General features: G+C 43.9%; 1 protein-coding gene across 1 annotated transcript; it reads right to left on the bottom strand.

Annotated features, from left to right (window-relative positions):
• Positions 1-258: 258 nt before the first annotated feature.
• On the bottom strand, positions 259-21,567 carry RGS10 (regulator of G protein signaling 10). Its single transcript, XM_053949722.1, has 5 exons — positions 21,495-21,567; positions 15,878-15,996; positions 14,187-14,273; positions 7,090-7,233; positions 259-3,583 (listed from the first exon to the last, which is right to left on the bottom strand). Exons 1-5 carry the CDS (start codon positions 21,541-21,543, stop codon positions 3,437-3,439), a joined length of 546 nt encoding a protein of 181 aa, XP_053805697.1. The 5' UTR covers positions 21,544-21,567; the 3' UTR covers positions 259-3,436.
• Positions 21,568-21,674: the final 107 nt, after the last annotated feature.

The following is a 21,674-nucleotide window of genomic DNA, read 5'->3' as shown; positions in this document are numbered from 1 at the left end:
CTGAAAGAAATGCAGCAGGAACAAAAGAAATGGGAGATGGAGCAGGTACAAGAAGCATCTTCCCCTGTTCAAGTGACTTACTGCAATTTGTTCAGAGCCCAGTCAGAAGTGAGCCCCACTGTGCCATTCCTTCTTCCAAGAAAAAAAGGGCAGAGTGTAAACTGTGAGAGCTGAAAATGGGATAATTATGGGACATGAAGCCATCTCGACCCAAACTCTGTTCAGAACATAGAAGAGTTGTCAGCACACAGATTTGGTGTATTTGTAGAATATTTTTAATTTTTAGCTGAGAAACACAAAATAGGGTAGAGTTTAAGGCATGCAATCAGGCACGAAACTTCTCTTGCTTGTTTTGTGTGCTCATACCTTCAGTGTAAGTTCTATGAAAGGAAGTAGATCCTATCTTTAATCTCTACATAAAGCAACTCTGAGCACCCACTTACAGCCTGAGGTTGGATGCAATGTTTACAGTTGTTCCTGGAATGAAGGGTTTACTCCTAGGGGAACAGTTCTTTTGCTGTCTGTGTGATTTGTTCTGTGCCACATGGAGCAAGTGTCACCTATTTCCAGGAGCAAGTTTGTCATAATACCAACTTTCCCCACATGTACACAAATTGCAATTACAAACATCTTCATTGCCCTTCTACTGAAAAATACAGATAATCTAATGAATAGGAAAAATATCTTTGCTTTCTGCACGTTGCAAGTCTACTTGTTGGTGTTGTAGAGAAATCAAACAAACCCAGACACCACAAAGAGAGTGGTGCAATCAACTTTTTTACCTCTGAGGTATAAGAGCAACTCAAAGATTAAGAATTCTGTGGGTTAAGGTACATCAGGTTAGAAACATAATAGGTATTGAAATAAACATCACAGGATTAGAGATGCTGCTAAAACATCCATTTCCATTTCAGTAACTTTCATCTTGGGGTAGTGTAAAGCACCTTTGTGTCTACTCATGTGGGGCATTTGCTCTGAGCAAGCAAAGACAGTACCTGAAAGGGAACATATTGCCAAGGAAAGTGTTGTTCATCAGCAGCTACAAACTTAGTTTCTCTCTTTAACACCCCACCTTTGTTCATAAGGCTCCTGGTTTTATTTTCTATTTTTACCATTTTAAAACATGATAGTCAAAGACTCTTCTCGCTTGCTCATGCATTTTTAAAATCAATATGATTAAAAAAGAATCTACTGTGCATCCATGTGATGAATGTGGTAAGAGCTCGTTCTGCATCTTTCCCATGAATGTCCCCATGCTGAATTTTTTATTATCACTGAGACTAATGCAGCAAACACTGGGAAAATACAAATCCCCAGTTCTAAACTGGTTAAGCTGCCCACTCCCAAGGGCTTCAATGCTATCAGAAGTTCTGTCCTCTGCTGTGGTAGGCATTAAGAGTTTGTTATAACAGTGGATTTTCAAAAGGGGTAATCCTGAGATTACAAATAGTTGGCAAGTCCAGAACTGGATGGTCCCATTTCCTAGGCCCCAGCAGAGGAAAAAAAAAATTAAAAAAAAAAAAAAATCATGCACATGTTCAGTTCATTCTTATTCAGTAAAACATTGAAATACAGCTTAAGCATGAGGTCAAATACCACTGGAAGTGCCTGAAGTAATATGACTTCACCATTGAATCTTTCGGGAGCATAAAAAGAACATTAACTCAGTGCACAAGAATTACACCTTACAACATGCATATTATGGAGGCACTGACCTCTTCTTTCTTTGAGTTCCTAAAAATGAACAGGGCATGAAGCTCTAGAGGAAGAATCAGAACTTTCATCCCCACTTTTAACTAGGGAAAAGCCCCTGGAAACAATTTTCTTTACACAATACCTGCAAGAGTGGCTTAGAGTTAAAAGAAATAATCAAGTCTACCAAGAGAGTTTGCATTCTCAAAAATGACAAACTAGACTTAGATTTTTAAACATTGATTGTGACAGCAATGTATGAAATATATCTGGCCTTTCTGATAAAAAAAAAAAAGTACAAAATGTTCAAAAGCTAACTGTGCATTTAGATTAGCCAGCACATAAACAAAAGTTCAAGACAAGCACTGCAAAAAAAATGGAAGAGTAAATAATGAGAGAGTGGGAAACAGCCAGACTACAGCTGCAAAGCTTGTAAATAGAGCAAGCAGCTAATACACTTTCCCAGCTTAAACTGTGATTTAGTAACGCTGCAGTGAATTAATCAAAAAATATATGAACACATGAAAAACTCCATGCCAAAATGTGCTTTGCAGTGCTGACACATTCCCAGGACAACATGGAATGCTCATTGGGAATGTCTTTCTCTACCATCCTTTGATTGCACAGGGCAGAAATAAATTCCCCTTGCTCTCAAGCTTGATGTGAGAGTGGCTGAACCCCAAACCCAGCTCCCCATTCCACTGCAGCTCTCCAAAATCACAATTAGGAAACCCTGAAATATTTGAGTGGGGCAAACAAAACTCGGCAGGATGATTTTAGCAGGAAAAAAAAAAATTGAGTAAAACAAAACCAGATTTGATTTGCTGGTCCTTTGCCAAAGCACTGTTGCTGCACAGAGCAGGATTGTTCAGGAGACCTGGGAGAGACCAGATGCTTCCTGATAGCAGCATCTGGTGTCACACTGGTATGAGGGACAAATCCAAGCTTTGCTGAGATCAGTGTGCCCTGAGAGGGATATTTACTTATTTACTGTCACATTTCCTAATGGCAGTTAGGAGTTCTTCAGAGATTCTGCCTCTTTTAGAGCCTTTGTTCCCAAGGGAATAGAGGTTATCCCATTCTCTGAAGAAGGTGATTGTCTACTGCAAAAAAAAAAAGGGGGGGAATTTAGGAGATACAAAAATTACAAAAATGAAAATCGTGACTGGGGAAGTGTTTTGATTCAGCAATAAAGGCAAAGCAAAACAGACATCACTCTGAAAGAACAAAATCACACAGGAAGGGATTGGATTCTACTGAGCTTAACCCTGAAAGACGCTGTCCCTTTATGATTAAATTTGCTATGAATGACTCACCCACAAACTAATGTGAAATATTCTCCTCAGCTGCTTCTCCCAGCAGTTCAGGATGTAAAAGCTAGTCCCAAATAAAAATTACGAGGCAAAAATAAAAACCCAACCACGCTATCACCCATTTCTCATCACCAAGGTGCCTCACAAAAGAAAATAAAAGAATTGAAAGCATTTTAACTTGCGAAGTATGAAAGGAAATTCATGCTATGGAGGAATACCTCAGCCTTTCAGCTGGGAAACAGTCCTTCCACGGGTGCTTGGTTAATAGCTGTCATGCAAAAACAATTAGTCATTCAAGCAATTAAGAAGGTAAGTATCTCCTAAAAAGGTTCTGAGCTTTCCAAGCCCTAAATGCAACTGCTATAAACCTAGACTGTTCCTGAGTGTAATTTCCTTATTGTATGGCCTCTCCTGAAGGGATCCATTGTGTCTCATGTGTTGTAAATTCTTGATGCTCTTTTAGCTGCAGTCTGAGCCTCTGGTGAGTTCTCCTCTTGCTCCTCGCTCTTCTTGTGGTTTAGGAAGATGTCTGACTTCAGGAAGCGGCTGTAGCTGTCATATTTCATGAGGTTGAATATCTGGGAGGAGGGGGAAAAGAACACAAAGCAAATGAGCCCAGTGAAATGAGATTTTAAATGAGAAGGATGCTTTAATTCCAATGCACTTTCATTCTGTCTGTACTAGAGCATTACTACAGAGCAGGACATTTTTAAAAATACACTTCCAACTCTCCAAGGGGCAGCATGCAGCCAGCAATGTCGTGGGTTCCACGGTCACTGCCTGGCAGTAACACCCACATTAGTTTAAAAATCAAATCATACTTTTCACAATAGCCAGCTTTGCACACCTAATACTGAAGGTGAGAGGTGCCATGCCTGGGTCAGGGAGGAGATGATCAGATCCTTCCTCCTGGCAGGGTATCTGGAAGGCATTCAGAGGGACCAAGCAGAGCTCTGAAGAAAGAGAGGTACCTTTTATGCACCTTGCTGACTGCAGTGACTCCTGAATGCTGCAGAGTAACTCTTGCAGAGCCCTAGATAACTAAGGAAAGCCTCTGAATAATTTACACAAATACTGAAACTGGTTTAGCCAATATTCCTTAAACCTATGCCAATCTTCCCATCCTTGTTAGACAAAATGCCAAGACTGGTCTCAGGCCACATAAGAAATGTTGCAGGGACCTGCCACAAAGAGCTGACCTGGTACAGGTTGTATTTTGCCAGTTAAAATGTGGGTTTAAATTGCTGGTGGATTAAATTTGTGTAATTACACTTTTCAGTAGGCCAAGAGCTTCTCACAGCCAGCATGGAAACACGAAATCAGCCCCAAGTACAGCTCTTCTCTCCCAGGGCTTGAGTTCAGGCTCATCCCTCAGCATAACTTCTGCTCTTCTATTTATACCCACTGCAGACAAAAAAAAAAACCCTACAACTCTTTTGGAGTTTTCTGAAAACAAAAGGGTTGGGAGAGGAGCCTGGAATCTGCTCAGGTGTCAAGGTCAGGACTATATTTTGCTTGGTGTTGAAACAGGGGAAGGGAAAAAAAGTTAACTTCAAAACTATAATTGAGGCAAAACCAAAGCCAGGCTCACCCTCAGCCTGTTATTTCACTGGTGGAGCCTCTCTGAGTCATCTTTCAGGACACTTTTTTTTTTTTTTTTGATACTCAGAATAATTGAATTTCCAAGACAAATTCCTGGATTCTTGCCTGCAGATGTGGCTACTCCATGTGTGGATAACTCATCTTTACCTTTACAGGCCTCACTTCTAACTGATAGTACAATCAGCTAACACAATTCTTTGCCAAGACAAAAAAACAATCTCAAATTGCTTTTTTATTTCACATCCTTGAGGAACTTGGGCAGACACAGGCAAACACCTAAAATTTGACTGTTCTTGTCTGTGCATTTGCTGAAATAGCTCCCTTACAAGTAAATTACATGGTGGGTTTTAGTAGTGTTTGTTTACATATTTAAATATTTAAGTTATTGTCTAAAATTGTGGAAATATTATTCTTCAAGATACATATTGGAATATAAAAAAAAAAAAAAATCCCAAAACACCCACTTTGTGTAGAGCCTGATCTTCAGGGTCTGAACTCTTCCTGAGTTAAGCAAAGTCAAATTATACCTCCTGGCACTGGATAACTACAATATAATTAAATTTATCCTTTGATTGCACAGGGCAGAAATAAATTCCCCTTGCTCTCAAGCTTGATGTGAGAGTGGCTGAACCCCAAACCCAAACCAGCGCAAGGGAAAAAAAAAAAAACCTGTAAGGAAGACATTTCCTGCTAAAACATCATGCCTGTGTTAAGAACTTAGACCCCTCTTGTTTCTGGTATCACTTAAAGCATCTCCCAGAGAGAAAGAGCATTGAAGATCAAGATCTTCTGCAGTCTGGGCAGCCAAATACACAGAGCAGAGTTCATAACCACGTGCCAAAGCAGAACCCTCTTTTCCCCCTCCATCCCTCCCTCCTCTCACTGCCTGTGTGGAGCAGGAACATTTACCCCACAAGTATTCTGGAGCACGTGGATTTCTGGGAACCACTCTCACACCACTTCATTCAGCACAAACAAATGGCCTGGGGGCAGTTGGGGCCACCCCATTTAGCAGGCACACCCCGCCAGTGTCCCCAGTTAAATCAGGAGCTCTCTGGAGAGCTGAAGCTCTTGTTAGCAGCACTGCTGTACACCAGACTGTGGCCTTCCAGCTCTGCCTTTTTCTCCTTCAGACCCACAGTGCCAGCAGTGCTTAACGCTGCTCCTCAGAGAGCAAATTACACCACTCTTCATAACTTTATAAGGATTGAAAACTGGAGAAGACCATAACTCTTCTGAGCCACTATCTAACAGCAATAAACAGTAGCTTCAAGCACTGGAAACTTGCAATGACCCATAAATGCTCTGCATTTGTTTTTAAAAGCTCACAGATTTTCTTCCCACACTAGTGGGATTCCTCTACCACTAGTGCAGTATGTTTCAAGTTCAGGTATTACTGATCCTTGGCTCTCCATGTGCATGTCATTTACAAAACAGCAAATATTTTAACTCCAGTATTCTCTCCAGCTTCACTCTTATAGTCACTCACCCTGAACTGCAGTGCTTAGATCTACCAGAACAGGTCCTTCCCTTTACCAGGGAATGTCAGAACTTTTTCCATCAAAAACTCTGTTTCTTCACATGGAAATTGGAATTCAGGTATTTCCACTTCTAATGTCTTGGAGTCTGCCTGAAAAACAGCAGAGCCTTTGCTCCTCAGACCCCTCCAAGTGACCCAGCCAGTGCCCAGCCAATGTATTCAATACCTGATTGAAATGGGCTGAAAACACTGTTTAAATCACTGTGCTGTTTCTCCACAAAAGGAAAGAGCCAAATGGAAAATACAGGTAGTCCTGAGGATGGTACAGGAATTAAAAATAGTACTGCAAGTGCTGGAAAGCTGCAGATAAGAATGACTCACTTCATAACTTATGCTTTGAAATCAGCTGAATATCAAGAAAATTTACCACCTAAAGACATGCCTGCAAGATTTCTAATTTCTACCAGACCTCCCAGGTTCTTTAGGGAAAGGCAAAGCAGAAACCAACTCCTCTAAGTCCTGCATGTTGCAGAAGAGGAGGGTTTTCAGAAAATTGTGCTATATTCATGTCAAGATAAACACCAAAGCAAAGTAAAATGAAGAAATTTGAGCCCTCAAGGAAACCAGGGGCAACTACAGAAACAAACATCAGCAATGACTCAGAACAAGTGAATACACAGGAAAACAAAGGCACTGAGTTAGTCAGGGCGATTCTCAAGCTACCCACGCAGGAACCCAACAGAAAACTCCATCCAGTTTTCCAGGAAAGTCCTGAGTTGGAATTAGAATGATTGTATTGAGTCTCAATTAATTGGTGGTAGTGAGATGGGCCAAGAACCTGGAATATCTCAGAGCAGCTGCATTAATATCCCCAACATGGAAGCAACCCAGCTCTGTGCTTACCTGTTCAATCACAGCTAGAAAGCAGAGTTCACCAAAACCAAAAATCTTCACTAAAGACAAAAATGAACGAAACTGTGTTATTGAAATAAACAACTTTACCTGGTCCTGGAGCTTCTGAAACATGAGGGGGTGAGGTGTCTCCAGGATGGTCTCACTCAGACGGGACTGCCCTTCAACATTGACTTGGGAGGAAGCTTTACTGGACAGGAAAGTCATGTAAATCTCTTTAGCTTTTTCCTGCATCTGCAAAAGGATATTTATTTAAAGAATTATTTGCTGTGGGAATGTTCTCTGCATCAGGTTTATCTCACTGGTGTATGTTCATTTGTACTGGAAGAGGAACACCCCCAAAGGCCAAAAGCCACACTGGTATCAGTGCAAGCTGCCAGAATTCAGCTCAGAGGGCAGGTTGGCATGTTTCAATCTCAGCAGCCAGTGTAAAACTGCTCAGCATCATCAACTACACCTTGTCTTTGCTTTTAAGACAAATGTCTTTCCCAACAGATCCTCAGTGTGGGCAAGAAACCCAGAGGAAGAAAAACTGGGAACTTGCTACAAGGGAAAATTAAGTGAAGAGAACTCCAACAGCTTGGCTCATTGGCAAAGATAAGACTCTCAATAGCCTCTGAGTGGTGATAAAGAAGGGCCTGACCTGCATAAAGCTGTTTGTTTGTAGGTATTTGCCCTGTTTCAGAGCTCTTCCCTTGTCAAACCAGTAACAGCAATAACATCTTGACTCCACCAGCATCTTCAAGCTTCAAAGCAGCGAGTGGCCACAATCCCCTGAAGTTCAATGAAAGGCCCCTTAACAGATGGTTGGATAAGAGAAAGCCAGAGAGGGAGAAGAGAACCGAGCCAGGCAAGAGCCAAGCCCCCTGCTGCAATGTGAATTCTGCATGCTGAGAGCAACCAGCAGCAGCTGCTCTGGGCCATCCCGAGCCCTGGGCACTCACCAGTGTCCCCAGGGTACCTCTAATGAGCAGCCACAGCTCCACAGCAGCTAAAGGGCTGTGCCTTTGGTGGGAACGGGGCTTGAAGAAGGAAACATTTAAATCCTGCCCATGAAGGAGTCTCAGAATTGCTTCCACATTTTACAGCTGAGGTACATTTACACTCGGAGGTAATCAGAAGAAAAGCTGCATGTGCTTGAGCATTCAGGAGGCCTAAAGAGTTGGGGCTGTCTCACTGCTGAAGGGGACACCCATGCTCTAGTATTCCTTTTTAAGACTCATTATTCATCTGGTGGGTAGAACATTACGTGTCAAGTGCATTAGGTCACAATGAACTGTTTTTAACAATTTCCAACCTGTTTCACAGCTCAGGGAGGACTGGGTCAGCCACTTCTGTTCCAAATAACCAATTAATCCAAGGGATCAAAGGTGTGACTGCTACAAGTGGCAAAGTTAATGTCCTAATGAGGGCACAGTAAAGGGGCCTTCAGCTGTTATTGCATGAGCAATTGCATTGCCAGTCCCACCCAAATGACTGTTGAGCTTGCTGTCCAATTTCAACCATACTTGAGAGAGGGGCAAAGGACTGAGAAAAAGAAATTGCCTTCCTGCTGAGCCAATGGAAAATCAGCAGGAGAAAAGAAAGGGAGAGGAAAAGCAGCACACGCACCAAGGGAAAAGCTGCAGTATGTGCTCAGAAGTTCTCTGCTCTACTTGAACTGCCAGGATGTTCTTTGCTGCTGGCTAATCAAGGCAGATGTAGCTCCTCACCAGCCCCAGCACAAGGTGCTGCTTGCCCAAGGACACAGGAGCAAGCTGGGCACTACAGAGAAAGAGCAGAGGGAGGCTTGAGAGGGAACACAAAACTAGAAGTAACCCTGAGGAAGTTTAAAGAGCATGGAGAGGAACAACAGGACTGTGTGGGAGGCTGGTGAAACAGGGAGGCTCTTTGGATTTTGTGAGGAAGAATAACAAAGAAAGGAAGTGAAAGAGCTGTGGTAGGGATAGGAGGCCATTGCAGAGACACAGAGGACCTGGCTTTATAGCAGTGGGGAAATATGGAAATGCACAGCTGAACATTACAGGTTCTGCTGCAAATAGAACTGTTCTGCTACGTCTGTGCTTCAGCAGTACAGCAGCTGATTAACTACAGCTTATAATTTGCTTTAAAAAGAAAGAACAGTTAAAGCTGCCAGTGTGCTCATACACCCCCCAAATGTCACTCAGGCAGAGCCAGGTTCAGGTGGAGGAGGCAGAGATTGTCCCTGTTCACTCGGTGGCATTCTCTGCTCTGCACCAGCCTGAAACTAAAGCCTCAGCACAGGGAACTCAACTCTGGAACTGAAACAGCTCTTAAACTGGGATCTTGTTCACAGGTGGTTATTAAAGGATTTCTGGCAGTCCCCAGTTCCATCTGTGTGCTCTCCCCAGTGTCCGTGCCAGATTCCCATTTGGAGTATGGAGTTCTGCCTATTCCTATCTGCTTGCTATTCCAGTGGATCCAATATTCCCCCCCACTTCCTTTCCTGAGGTCAAGCTCAGCTCCCAGGCATGTGTGGCTCCCAAACGAGGTGGATGGGAGCCCCAGATGCTCACCAGACCAGGCTCCCTGCACTCAGCAGCTGTGCAGCATTACCCAGCCCTTGCTACATTCCACATGGGAAGCACCAGAGGAAACTCCTCATGTACAGGACTTTGTTCTGGAATCATTCACTACAAAACTTCAACATGGATATTTTGGTGGGTTTTAGCAATAGCTGAAAATATTCTCTGTTGTTGGAAGCATTTATTACAATCTGTAATTTATTTTTGAAGCTCAGCTGCAAGAGGAGAAACATTTAAACCCTGGGAAGCAGCACGACTGACATGTTGTTTATTTAATTAACAGTCACAAATGCAACAACATATGACTAACTCCAAAAAAATATTTAAAGTTAAATTTTATTCCCTTATCCCCACCACTCCCATTTCAGTAATTAAAGATGTGCCCTAACACAAGGGCCACATGGGTGGCAGCAGAACTCATTGCTACGAGTGGACTTGACCCCATTGCTTTCTCAATCTTCACTAAACATTAAATCTTTATTTTAACTTCAATCTTAAAGTAATTTTTTTTTTTTTGAGCTACAGAGATGTGTCTTGAGCTGAGGGGGAACTTTGTACCTCCCTGTTAGAAGAAGATGGGCTGAACTCTAAAACCTGCCTAGAGCAGCAATGCACTCTGCCTGCTGCCTCGCTCTGCAGCTGCCAAAAATCTCCCCTGCTCCCTGAACCATCCACTTTGTACAGCAGCCTGTACAAAACCAAACACTGCCCCAGGCTGGCAGAGAAAGGATAACAAGAAATATCCCTGGCACAAGGGATGCTTAACCCACTGCTCATGTGGTGACCTTCGGGCAAGTTTAAACTGATCAAGTAGAACCCCAGGCCAGAGCTCTCATGTCCAGTAATGAAAAGTTTATCTCATCCTTTAAAAATAGTGGGGGGGAAATCCCATTCATAGAATCATGGAATGGTTTGGGTTTGAAATTACTTTAAAGTAATTTTGAAATAAAGTAAGTTTGAAACTACTTTTTGAAATTACTTACTCAGCTACTTCCAACCCCCTGCAGGGACAGGGGACATCTCCAACTGGATCAGATTGTTCAGAGCCCCAGCCAGCCTGGCACTGAATGTTTCCAAGGATGGGGCTCTGGGAAACCAGTTCCAGTGTTTCACCATCCTCACATTAAAGAATTTCTTCCTTATACCTAATCTAAACTTGCCCTATGTCAGTTTGAAGCCATTTCCCTGTCCTGTCACTCCATTCCTTTGTCAAAAGTCCCTCTCCAGCTCTCTCCAAGCCCCTTTAGGCACTGGAAAGTCTCCCTGGAGCCTTCCCTTCCCCAGGCTGAGCACCCCCAGCTCTCCCAGCCTGGCTCCAGAGCAGAGCTACTTCAGTCCCTGGAGCATCTCCGTGGCCTCCTCTGGACTCCCTCCAGCCAGGGTTAAACTGATATCAGCTCCATCTGACCAAGAGCCTCAGCGTCTGTGAGCTAATCTGTGTGGGAAACCAGTTTTAAGGAGAAGTGAATTACAAAGCAAGTAAAAGTCTGTTTTTAGAGTACTGTGTGCACAATAGAGAAATGCAAAGGGACTTCTGCAAGAGTCACTTTCAGAAGAAAAATCCACGCTTTGTGCTACCATAAACACTGGAAAGATTTCTATTTTTAGTGCTTTTCCTAGCTTTGTAAATTATCTAAACAAAGCCACCGATAAGCAATAGCTACAAAAATTTACTGTAAGTCTTTGTCATTCTAAAGCACATTTATTCAGCCACTTATAATAATTTGGGCAACCCCAGACTCCAGGCTGACCACACTGTGGAACGACTGGTGCTGGATAATTAACCCAAATAGAACCTAGTTAAGTCTCTGTCCATTCATTTGGCAATTCATTGAAGAATTCAAGCTCCTCTTCCTGTACATCACTTTAGCATTTTCTCTACTGGCATCCTAAATTAGCAATCCTAAATCAGCTAGAAATATGGAAATTATTTAGCAAGGGAAAATATGATTATTATCCCACTGAAAGCGTGGGACTTTACAGAAAAGTCGACTGACTGGTTGTTCTTTCCTCAAGACTTTCTGTATTCCTGGACCTTAATGAGGGAGGGAAGCAGCTGAATACACAAAACTGGAATTACTAAATGTTACAAAGTTCACAGACATATTGAACATTTCCCTCTTCTTGCAAAAAATAATATTGTTGTATTTTTATGGATTTATCAATACCCAAAAATACTCACAGCTAAACCCAGCAAAATTGTTTTGAGGGGAATTTTTTTTCAGTGCAAAACACAGGATATTTACAGAAAGTAGACTCCCCTACCCAAAATACATTGTTTGGAAAGGCAGGGAAATTTTTTGTTGTTGAAAATCTGCTGGGAAACTGTTTAAGCTGACAATATTTGACTGACCTTAAGAGAGGAATCTGCAGTCTGGACACAGCCCTCTTACACCTGCACTTCTTAACTCCTCTCCTAGCCCAGCTCTCCTGTCTGATTCCTGTTCCTGGGCATTTCTGATATTCCTCCAAGCACATATAATCCCACAGCACACTCCTGGAAAAGCTGCAGCTCACGGCTTGGCCAGGAGCCCTCAGTGCTGGGCTCAGAACTGGCTGCATGGCTGGCCCAGAGAAGTGGTGGTGAGCAGTGCTGCATCCAGCTGGGGACAGTCACCAGGGGTGTCCCCCAGGGCTCTGTGCTGGGGCCAGCTCTGTTCCATATTTTTATTGATGGCATGGATGAGGGGATTGAGTCTTTCATTACTAATTTTCATAAATAAAATAAAGAAATTTCATTAGCAAATTTGCAGATGACACTGAGCTGGGAGTGTGTGTCCATCTGTTGCAGGGTAGGAGGGCTCTGCAGGGAGACCTGGAATGGCTGGAGGGATGGGCAGGGTCTAACAGGATGAAGTTTAATAAATCCAAATGCCCAGTGCTGCATTTCGGCCACAAGAAGCCCTGCAATGCTATGGGCTGGGGATGGTGTGGCTGGGCAGTGCCCAGGCAGAAAGGGACCAGGGGGCACTGACAGCTGGCTGAACATGAGCCAGCAGAGTGCCCTGGTGGCCAAAAGCCAATGGCTCCTGGCCTGGATCAGGACTGGTGTGGCCAGCAGGAGCAGGGAGCTCATTCTGCCCCTGTACCTGGCACAGGTGAGGGCACACCTGGAGTGCTGTGCCCAGCTCTGGCCCCTCAGTTTGGGAAGGACTTTGGGATGCTTGAGCACGTCCAGAGGAGGCAGCGAGGCTGGAGAGGGGCTGGGAACACAAACCCTGTGAGGAACCACTGAGGGAGCTGGGGGTGCTCAGCCTGGAGAAAAGGAGACTCAGGGCTGACCTCAGCACTCTCCACAGCTCCTGAAAGGTGGCTGTGCTCAGCTGGGCTTGGGCTCTTTCTCCAGGAACTGACAGAACCAGAGCACACAGCCTCAAGCTGTGCCAAGGGAAATATAGGTGGGATATCAGGAAAATGTTTTTCACAGAAAGGGTGATAAAGTTCTGGAATGGCTGCCCGGGGAGGTGGTGCAGTCACCATCCCTGGGTGTGTTTAACAAAGCCTGGATGTGGCACTGGGTGCCAGGGTTGAGTTGAGGTGTTGGGGATGGGTTGGACTCGATGATCTTGAAGGTCTCTTCCAACCCAGTGATTCTGTGAATTCTGTGATTCACTTGGAAGATGTTTAAGGGGCATTTCCCACTCTCACCTCTTCATGGTCCCAAATGTGCCCTTTGGCAACAAGGGCTGCACTCAGGTAAAAAGCATAAAAGTGGGATTTCAAAAAAAAAAAAAAGAGCTTTAGGAGTCTGACTCTCAAGGACAGGAATACTCACTTGGAGTTTTGATACTACTTAATTTCATACACACAGAATGAGTTCTTAAAGAGCAGATAAATTTGAAATTTCTCAAAAAAAACAATAAAACAAACAAAAAAAACAGACACAAAAACATTTTGAGAAACAAGCAAAGAAAGCATGGTACATATTTTAGACCTGATTCTATGGGCTTCAAAGTCTAAATGTGAAAGTGGATCCTGTGTTCCTGGTGGATCTAAATGTAAGCCAAGATCCAAGCAATGGAGAAAAAAAAAACTTATTGGAGGTGCCTGGTTGAAAATTTTTCCAATAGAATATTTCCTACTAGAAAGGTGGAGCTGTCATCAAAATGAAAAAGCTCTGCAGGTATACATCAATTTGGATAAATATTTAAGCAAAGAAGTTCAAACAGAGCCCTTATGTTTTGTAACTTGTAATTTGATAAGGCAAAATGTTTAATTTTGGTGCTGTAAAATATTTTTGTTTGGGCCATTTGTTATTTTTATGTTCCACTAAGATAGCACAGTGGTGTAAATTTCCAGCTAATAGCCGCTCTGCTCTAAAAAAGTTCTGAATGAAATATCTTTATATTTGCAAACAAGAGGATGCAACATCACCGAATTAATAAAACTTTTGCTACACCCTCGAAACTACAAAAAGTTCAATTTTCAAAACATGGGAAACTTGACAATTTCAGCTCTTTGTTTTGATTTGAAATAAAACCAGCTTTGTTTCCAAACAATTCCACCAGGATGATTTTAGTGCAATTTCTTCAAATATATTTATTTTCAATCACGCAAAGCACATTATGCAACAGAGATGTTCTAGCTCCAGCTCTGCCAAGTAAACTTTGTTGACAAGTAGAATTTATTTAGGAAACATACCTGCTTTTTTCCCTGTGTTTTCTTAAATTCTTCACATGCTAACCAGAACAAAACATTTTCTTCACTAAATTCTTTCTTTAAAAATTCCTAGGAAAGAGAAAAACAAACACAGAAAGGTTAGGATCCAATTTCTCAGTTGTTTTCCCCTCTTCCTAGCTAGAAGCTGCCTGCAATTAACTTTACCATGAGTTTACCCAGCCCAGTGTCACAGAACCAGTGCATTTGTGTATCTGCAGGATATGGAACACTCTGATATTCTGCTCTTTGCAAGCACATTCCAGGAGGAGGATGGGCTACAACTAATCTCAGACCATATCAGTAACTAACAGGAACAGCTTCTCCAGCCTCCCTTAAATAACTCCAGCACTTTTACAGCCACTGCTCAAAGGGAAATCCAAAGAGATATGAATTCATCCCCAGGTGAGTAAAATGAACCATTTTAATGAGAGTCACAAATCACTTGGGATTCTCTTGTAGTATCTTTCTGACTTTTCTAATGAGTAAAATCTCTGCAAATAAAAGTGTTTGTAAACGTGATCATCAGTGGCAATAAATTCACTTAAAGAAACTGAAGCAGAAGATGTAGCTGAGTTCTCTATGCTGTTTAACCACAGCACATTCCTCCAAAAGTGAGGCATGCTTCTAAAGGGGAAAAATGTACATTAAATGTATTTATGAAATATAATGACTGAAACTTTTATAGCTCTGAGATCATCAGTTTTCTCTTTCAAGTGTTAGAAAATAGAGACTAAGTAATGCTGGAATTAAACAGCACCAAGATTACTTTTTTTTTTTTTTTAAGTAATTTAAAATCAGCATTTTGTTATTCTTGTTTACCTCACTTTTCAAACCAGTCTGGTGGGAAACCATTTTATCCCAGTGCATTTTATCAGTACAGTATGGCAAAAGCACTTTGAAGTAGGCAGTTCCTATTCTTACATCTATCATGGCAAGAAGGCCTTGAAACACCAACTCACCACCCTCACCTAATTAAACTTCAAGCCATTTTGAGCTGCACCAGCCCACACTTTGTAGTAAACTGAAAGGGAATATTTTCAGTAGAGCTGCTAAACACAGAGCAAGAGCCACAGAGTCATCAGATTGCTCCTGGTAACTCATTGCTTAAGGACAGAGTGTGAGAAGTGAGAGCCCAGGACCTCAGTGACAAATAATGCCTGGCATTATAGTGGCCCAGGGACTGCAGTTTATCCAACAGCAACTTGTTAATCCTTGCAAGAGAGGACAGATCCCCTTAGGAAGGTGCAGCCAAAAGGCTTTTGAGCACAGGCTGCAGTGGCAGGGGGCAAAAGGAGCCACCTGGGAAGCTCCTCAGGGCTCAGTCAAGATGTAGTGACACTTAACCGTATGGATATTAAAAAAGCATAAGATAGCATTTCATAAATTACACGAGCAAACTGAAATCAATGTGAGAGAGAACAGAAATTTGAATAGATGAAGTAGTACATTTTTTAATAGATACTGATATGCATGTTTAAATTAAATTCTTGATAAATAATTAGCTACTAACTATGCTGTGACAATGTTTTGCCAGGGGTCATAACCAGAGGTATCTAGAGGGATGTGTGCCTCTGCTCACAGTGCTGGCACAGCTGCACCCTTCATGCTGAGGCTCATTCTGCTTTAAAACCTGAACTTTGCTTTATGTAAATATCCATATTTAATATATTGACCCTAAACCGTTTCACTCCTTCCGGGTCTTCGAGGAGGTTCTCCAGTGACGTGGCCCATTTCGAGGTCCCTTTCAAGGTTTGCTGGCTGCTGCTTGGGTGGCCCTCACCATCATTTATCTCTGGAAAAAGAATAAAATGAACAAAACAGCATCTTCTTTAGAAAAAGACAAGCATCAGCCACATGGATGTCTCCCCCATTTCCCCCTGCACTCCTGATTTCAGCTTCTCTCTTTAAAGGAAATGCCATAAAACTGAAAATGAACACAGACACACACATACAGACACTTGAATTCTGCTTTGCTTGTAAGGACGCAAAAATTCCTTACAGACACATAATTAATGAGCGTGTAAGGAGGCACTGTCACTGTTTTATAGGGGTTCAAGCACCTCCTGCCTGGGGAACACAATGAGCACAGTCCATATTTTGCTCTGGCACTGTCAACAATGTTGGCCTCTCTAAAGGAACTTCTGACCAGTCACACACGTGAAATTTATTTTTAAGAAGAGAATCATCACTGGAAGCTGGATGTAAAAGCAGAGAGAGAAAGAAAAATAATGGTTTCTTTAGTAGGGGAACCAGTCCAAGATATTAATCCAGTCTAATGGGAGGAAAGACACCCAGCAGAAAAGCATCACTCCAGCTGAGTCAGCCTGGTTTTGGGCAAGAGGGTGATTTTACTGTTTGTTTCCAAGTCCTGAAATTCTCCTTTTATAAGGTGTACTGGACTGTGCCCACATCTGATCTGCCAGCCAGCCTTCTCACAGACAAGGCAGGTGGAATACAATTCCTATTTTCTCTATCCCAGGAACAAGTGCATTTCATTCAAGGCTGGTGATGGCAAAAAACCCCATTTGCTGGCGACCCTTCAGAAAACCTATTACTTGGAACAGCTCCAGGAATGCTATTGCTCATCTGAAAAACTCTAACACAGACATAAAGTGCTCAGCCTCCTCCCCTCTAACACACAAAATGCCCTGGGAACACAAGGGGGGAAGTCAGAAGGATAAGAGCTGCACTTCAGGTCACTGTGCACTGGAGAGATGCACAAAACTCTTACTGCAACCAGTAGAACTTCTATTTATAACTCCTTCATTTCTCCCTTACCAACTTACTGGTTCTGCTTAAGCTCTGCTTTTAAAAACCCTTCTTTCACCATGAAACTAATCCTCACTAAGTATCTCAAAAAACTCTCAATGCAGAAATACATATATATATATATATATATATATATTAATATATAAATACACACTAGCAGATGCCCTTTCCAGCTGGTGACTGGAAATAAAGCTGAGGTTAAAGCCCTACAGAATATTGGCATGACAGCAGAGGCTCCTGAGCTTCGGTTGGTAGGGACCTGTGGAGTCTGTTTGTTTTACCAACTGCTCTAAATGAATGAACATCTCTCCTGCCTTGATAGGGAGGGGATTTTGCTTTAGAAACTCTCTGCTAGCTTAAAGGTCAGGAGCCAGAACCTAAGGATTGTGTCCAAACCACAGCTGCAGCCTTCACATGTGACAAGAGCACAGCGAGCTAACACCGCCTCAGTTTGCTCCCCTTTGTGCAAAAGGATGTGGTTCTTGATTAGCACTTGAAAAAAATTGTTTTAGAAACCTGACTCAAAGTATTTGGGTATTTAATCTCAGTAAAATCTGTGAGATTTGAGTGGGAATGGCCAAGTGTATTGCAGCAGAGCACAAAACCCTCTGAGGAGCTCAGATGTGTAGCTGTGTCCACGCTCACCCTGGAGCAGGATGGCAGCTCTGGGTGTGCAGCTGCTGGTGGCTGCAGAGCCAGGCCATCCCTCACTCAGCATGGTTTAGCACACAACAGGAGGGGGCAACATTTGTTTTCCAGTGTTTATTTTCCAGCCAAATCTGAAGTGGACACTAATGATTACTTTGAAAAGCATGTGTTTCAATGAGCCGATGCAGACCCAGGCCCTTGAAAACCTAAAAAAAAAAAAAATCTGGTGAGCAAAGACCAGAATAAGTCCTTCCAGAAACCCAGGATCCATCAATCTGCTTATCTTCTGCTGCTTTAACTGATCTCCCATTTTACTGCTGGCCATTCTCTATCCTCCCTGATCATCATTTTCCCCATTTTCCTCTCACTTCCAGCCTACCCAGCACAGCCCAACTCTACCCTTCCATTTGTGTTCTGCCCCCTCTCCTCCTTGTCAGCCTCCAAACCCTGCTCCCTTTATTCCCCTTTTTCCTGCACTCTCCTCCTACAGCCTTAACCTCAATTTGGTTTTGAAGGGAGGACCTACACTGCATCTTCCTAGTGTCCATTCTGTGGAGCCTTGCACAGAACACTATCACTCAGTTTATTTCCTCACTTAACCAGCTCTCCACAACCCAAAAAATACCATGGTACAGAGACAAGGGTTGTCTGTCCATTGCAAGCCTTCCATTTACCCCTTGCCTCATTCATTCCATTTATTCCTTGCCTCATTTATGTCCCCAGAGCAGAGGCTGAGGGATGTCTCAGGTGCTGGGCAGCTCTGGGTGCCACCAGAGGTGCAATCCCAGCTCAGCCCAGCCCACAGCTCCCAGCACTGCCCACCCCGAGGCTGGGGACACCAGACTGAGCATCATTAATCCCAGTGTCCAGAGTTCCTCTGCAACCACCATGAAACATCAACATTCCCCTTCAGCACAAACATAAATAGGCTGCACATGACAGTAGGAAACACCCCTGAAATTTTATGAGTCTATTAAAACTGCTGGGTATTTTTATTATATCCCATTAAATATGCCATCACCAACATTTATTCTAATACAAAAGTGACCTGACATCCTCTCAGTCAGGATCATAACCTCCCGCTCCACATGCTGGTTTCATGTAGCAGATTTAATATGTAATTTTCACCATTTTTTTAAAGACAGGAAAGAGGTTTTCCCCAGAGAAGCTGATCCCCAAATCTATCTCTATTACTAAATTACCTTAAAAGTGATACTTTCACTGCAGTGCAAATTAATGAGTTTGAAACAATTAATTTGAGGAGGAAATACAGCAGTGTAGTTACATGAATGATCCTCCTGACACCTATTTATCTCTGATATTTTTAAAAAGACAACTTTCTCCTGTTAAAATCATCTGCTGACAAAGTAACATAGCCTTGGAAACAACAAGCTTGATCCCATTGTTTGACTAGAACCCAAATGTACATACATTTGTAGGATCATTTAAATGAGGAAGGCAGACATTTGCTGTTACTAAAAACTGGGAGATAATTTTGTGCATCACAAAGGGCACTACAAAATGGCAGTTCTCCCACCAATATTTCTGTAAAAGTAACACACAGAATACGCATCAGATGATAAATAAGCCAACTGCATTTCTTACATTACATTTGTTACATTATAACATGCTAATTAAATTTCAGAGCAGAGCCTGCCGTCTTTTACATGGCTTAGAAAGCAAGAGGCAGAGAAAGGCAGCAAGGCATGCACAGCAGAGCACAGTTGTAAGAGTTTCTGCTGAAGCAAACTTTCCACTGAGTTGGAAATCTGCTTCAGAGACACAGCGGCTCGCACGACGCGCGGGGAGCAGCCAGCTGCTCCTACCAACGCAGCAAATGATTGAGTGCTTCTTTGAACAGCACCATTCTTCAGAGGCACTCCATGCTAAGCCAGCAAACAGGCAGTTGCATTATCTGGAGCATTATTTTAGAGGGAAACCTCGCAGAAGCTGCCCTCCCATCGCACAATGGCACTGCAGCAGCAGGCTGCAGATAAAGGCTCTTTGTGCGCGGCAGAACGGTAAGTGCAGCACTAATAACGCCGTAATTATCAGCTGAAGAGTGCTATCAAAAATGCCAAATATTTGCACCCTCCAAACAGGAACTTGGACAGGAAATCCCAGGAGGCATCAATACCATCAATATATACAACTTTGCAGGTCAGAACTCACAGTCCTGGCCCTTGTTTCTGACAAGCACGAAGAGAAAAAACCTGCGGGAGCCCATCAAACCGAGTGATTCAGACACGGCTAATTGAGTTAGCCACGCTGATCACTCTGCTTTCCAAAGCACTGCACACTACAGCCGTTTCCCAGGCTGCTGCCACTCTCCAGCTGTTGACACCGTGGCCTTTGTGGCACCATATCGAGCAGCACAGACTCACAGCCTTGACAGAATCCTGCTGAACACATCCCTTCCCAGCCGCCTGCTCTGCCCATCTCCTTCCCGCACACACCTTCTGCACGCTCCCCAACAAACAGCAGCCACACAAACACTCACAATGACAAAAGCACCATGCAAACAGCACATTCCTCACTCCGTATTTAAGCATGGATGTATAACAGGAAAAGCTGCTTCCATTTCTTTCTGAAGAACTTCTGACCAGTCGTCCTCTCATCCACCTGGATCAAAAATCTGCAAGCCGTGAGTCTTTATTATTACTTTAAAAGCGCTCTGAATAACTTGTCTTGTCCTATAGTCACCAGAATGCCTACCCAGCAACAATCACCAGTCTGGAATTAATAAATCCAAGGTATGGAGCAGTGGGAAACTTCATAAGCAAGCAGCTGAAAAGGGAAAAGTCCCTTACTTTCCATGTATCCAAGCACCAGCGGATGAATCCTCGCACAACAATTTTTTCCTAGTAGCAGCTGAATTTTAGACCCTTTTCCTACAGCAGAGCTGTCCTTTGCATGCGTGGGGTGTTCAGAGCACGAGCTTCAACATCCTCTTTTGACTGTCTCTAGCAACAGATGGCTACTGGATTCCACTTTTAACTATAAGGAAGGAAACTAAAGGGACGTTCCTCTTTTGTAGCATCTTTGGAAGTGTTCACCAGACATATAGCCTTTAAAATACCCCCTCCCCGCCTCTCCCCCCCTCAAAAAAAAAACCAAAACAAAAAAAAAAAAAAAAAAAAAAAAAAAACAAAAAAAAAAAAAAAAAAAAAAAAAAAAAAACCCCCAGAAAACCCAAACAACTCTAGACGAAGATCTCATTTGGCTTTTCTTAGAAAGATTGCAACTTCTTCCTGCACACCATAAAACACAGTGTTATTTTCTAGGATTTGGAGGTTGCAACTGTTGCCCCAAATGTCCCAGCAGTGACAGATATCAGATATCACCCCGTGGAACCGACAGACTCGCAGCATCGGGGCTACAAAACACACAACCGCGTTACAGCGCCTGTCTATAGAGGGGTCCGCGATGCCCTACATTATTACTGCTTGGAAATCTCCATTCCAGCTTGAAACCTCCAAGGCAAACTCCTCAAAGTCAATTTGGAGTTCCAACAACCACGGTCTGATGTCCTGGGCTATCGCCTCGGCCCCGGTACCAGCAGCAGTTCCGACTGAAACTCGGCTGCCGCGGCACAAGCCCGAGCAGAGCCCAGTTCCCTCTTCCGCGCTCAGCGGGAAGCGCCCAGAGCGCGCATCCCCCGCGGCCTCGCTGCGGGGCGGAGGGGCCACCGAGCGGCCCCGGCCCCGGCCCCGAGCACCGGCGGGGCCCGGGGAGCGCCGTGAGCCCCGCGCTTCCCCCGGCGGGGCCGCGGGCAGCGCAGCCCGGCCCGGAGCGCAGCGCAGCCCGGCCCGGCGCCTCCTCGGCGGGAGCGGCCGCGGGCTCGCCCGGGGGTCGCCGCCCCGTCCCCGTTACCTGAAGGCGGCCGCTTCCTGCTGAGCCGGCTCACGGCCCGGTTGAACATCCCGGGCGCCGCTCGGCCCCGCTGCCGAGCCCGAGGGCGGCCGCGCTGCCCCGCCCCGTCCCGCCCCGCCCCGGGGAGCAGCGCCAGCCCCGCACCTGCCCGGCCCCGCCGCGCCCGCGGAGCGCAGAGCC

The sequence above is a fragment of the Vidua chalybeata genome, chromosome 8 (assembly GCF_026979565.1).
Source record: "Vidua chalybeata isolate OUT-0048 chromosome 8, bVidCha1 merged haplotype, whole genome shotgun sequence".
Lineage (NCBI taxonomy): Eukaryota > Metazoa > Chordata > Aves > Passeriformes > Viduidae > Vidua > Vidua chalybeata.
The sequence above is the reverse complement of the archived record's forward strand: the minus strand, read 5'-3'. Positions and strand labels throughout refer to the sequence as shown.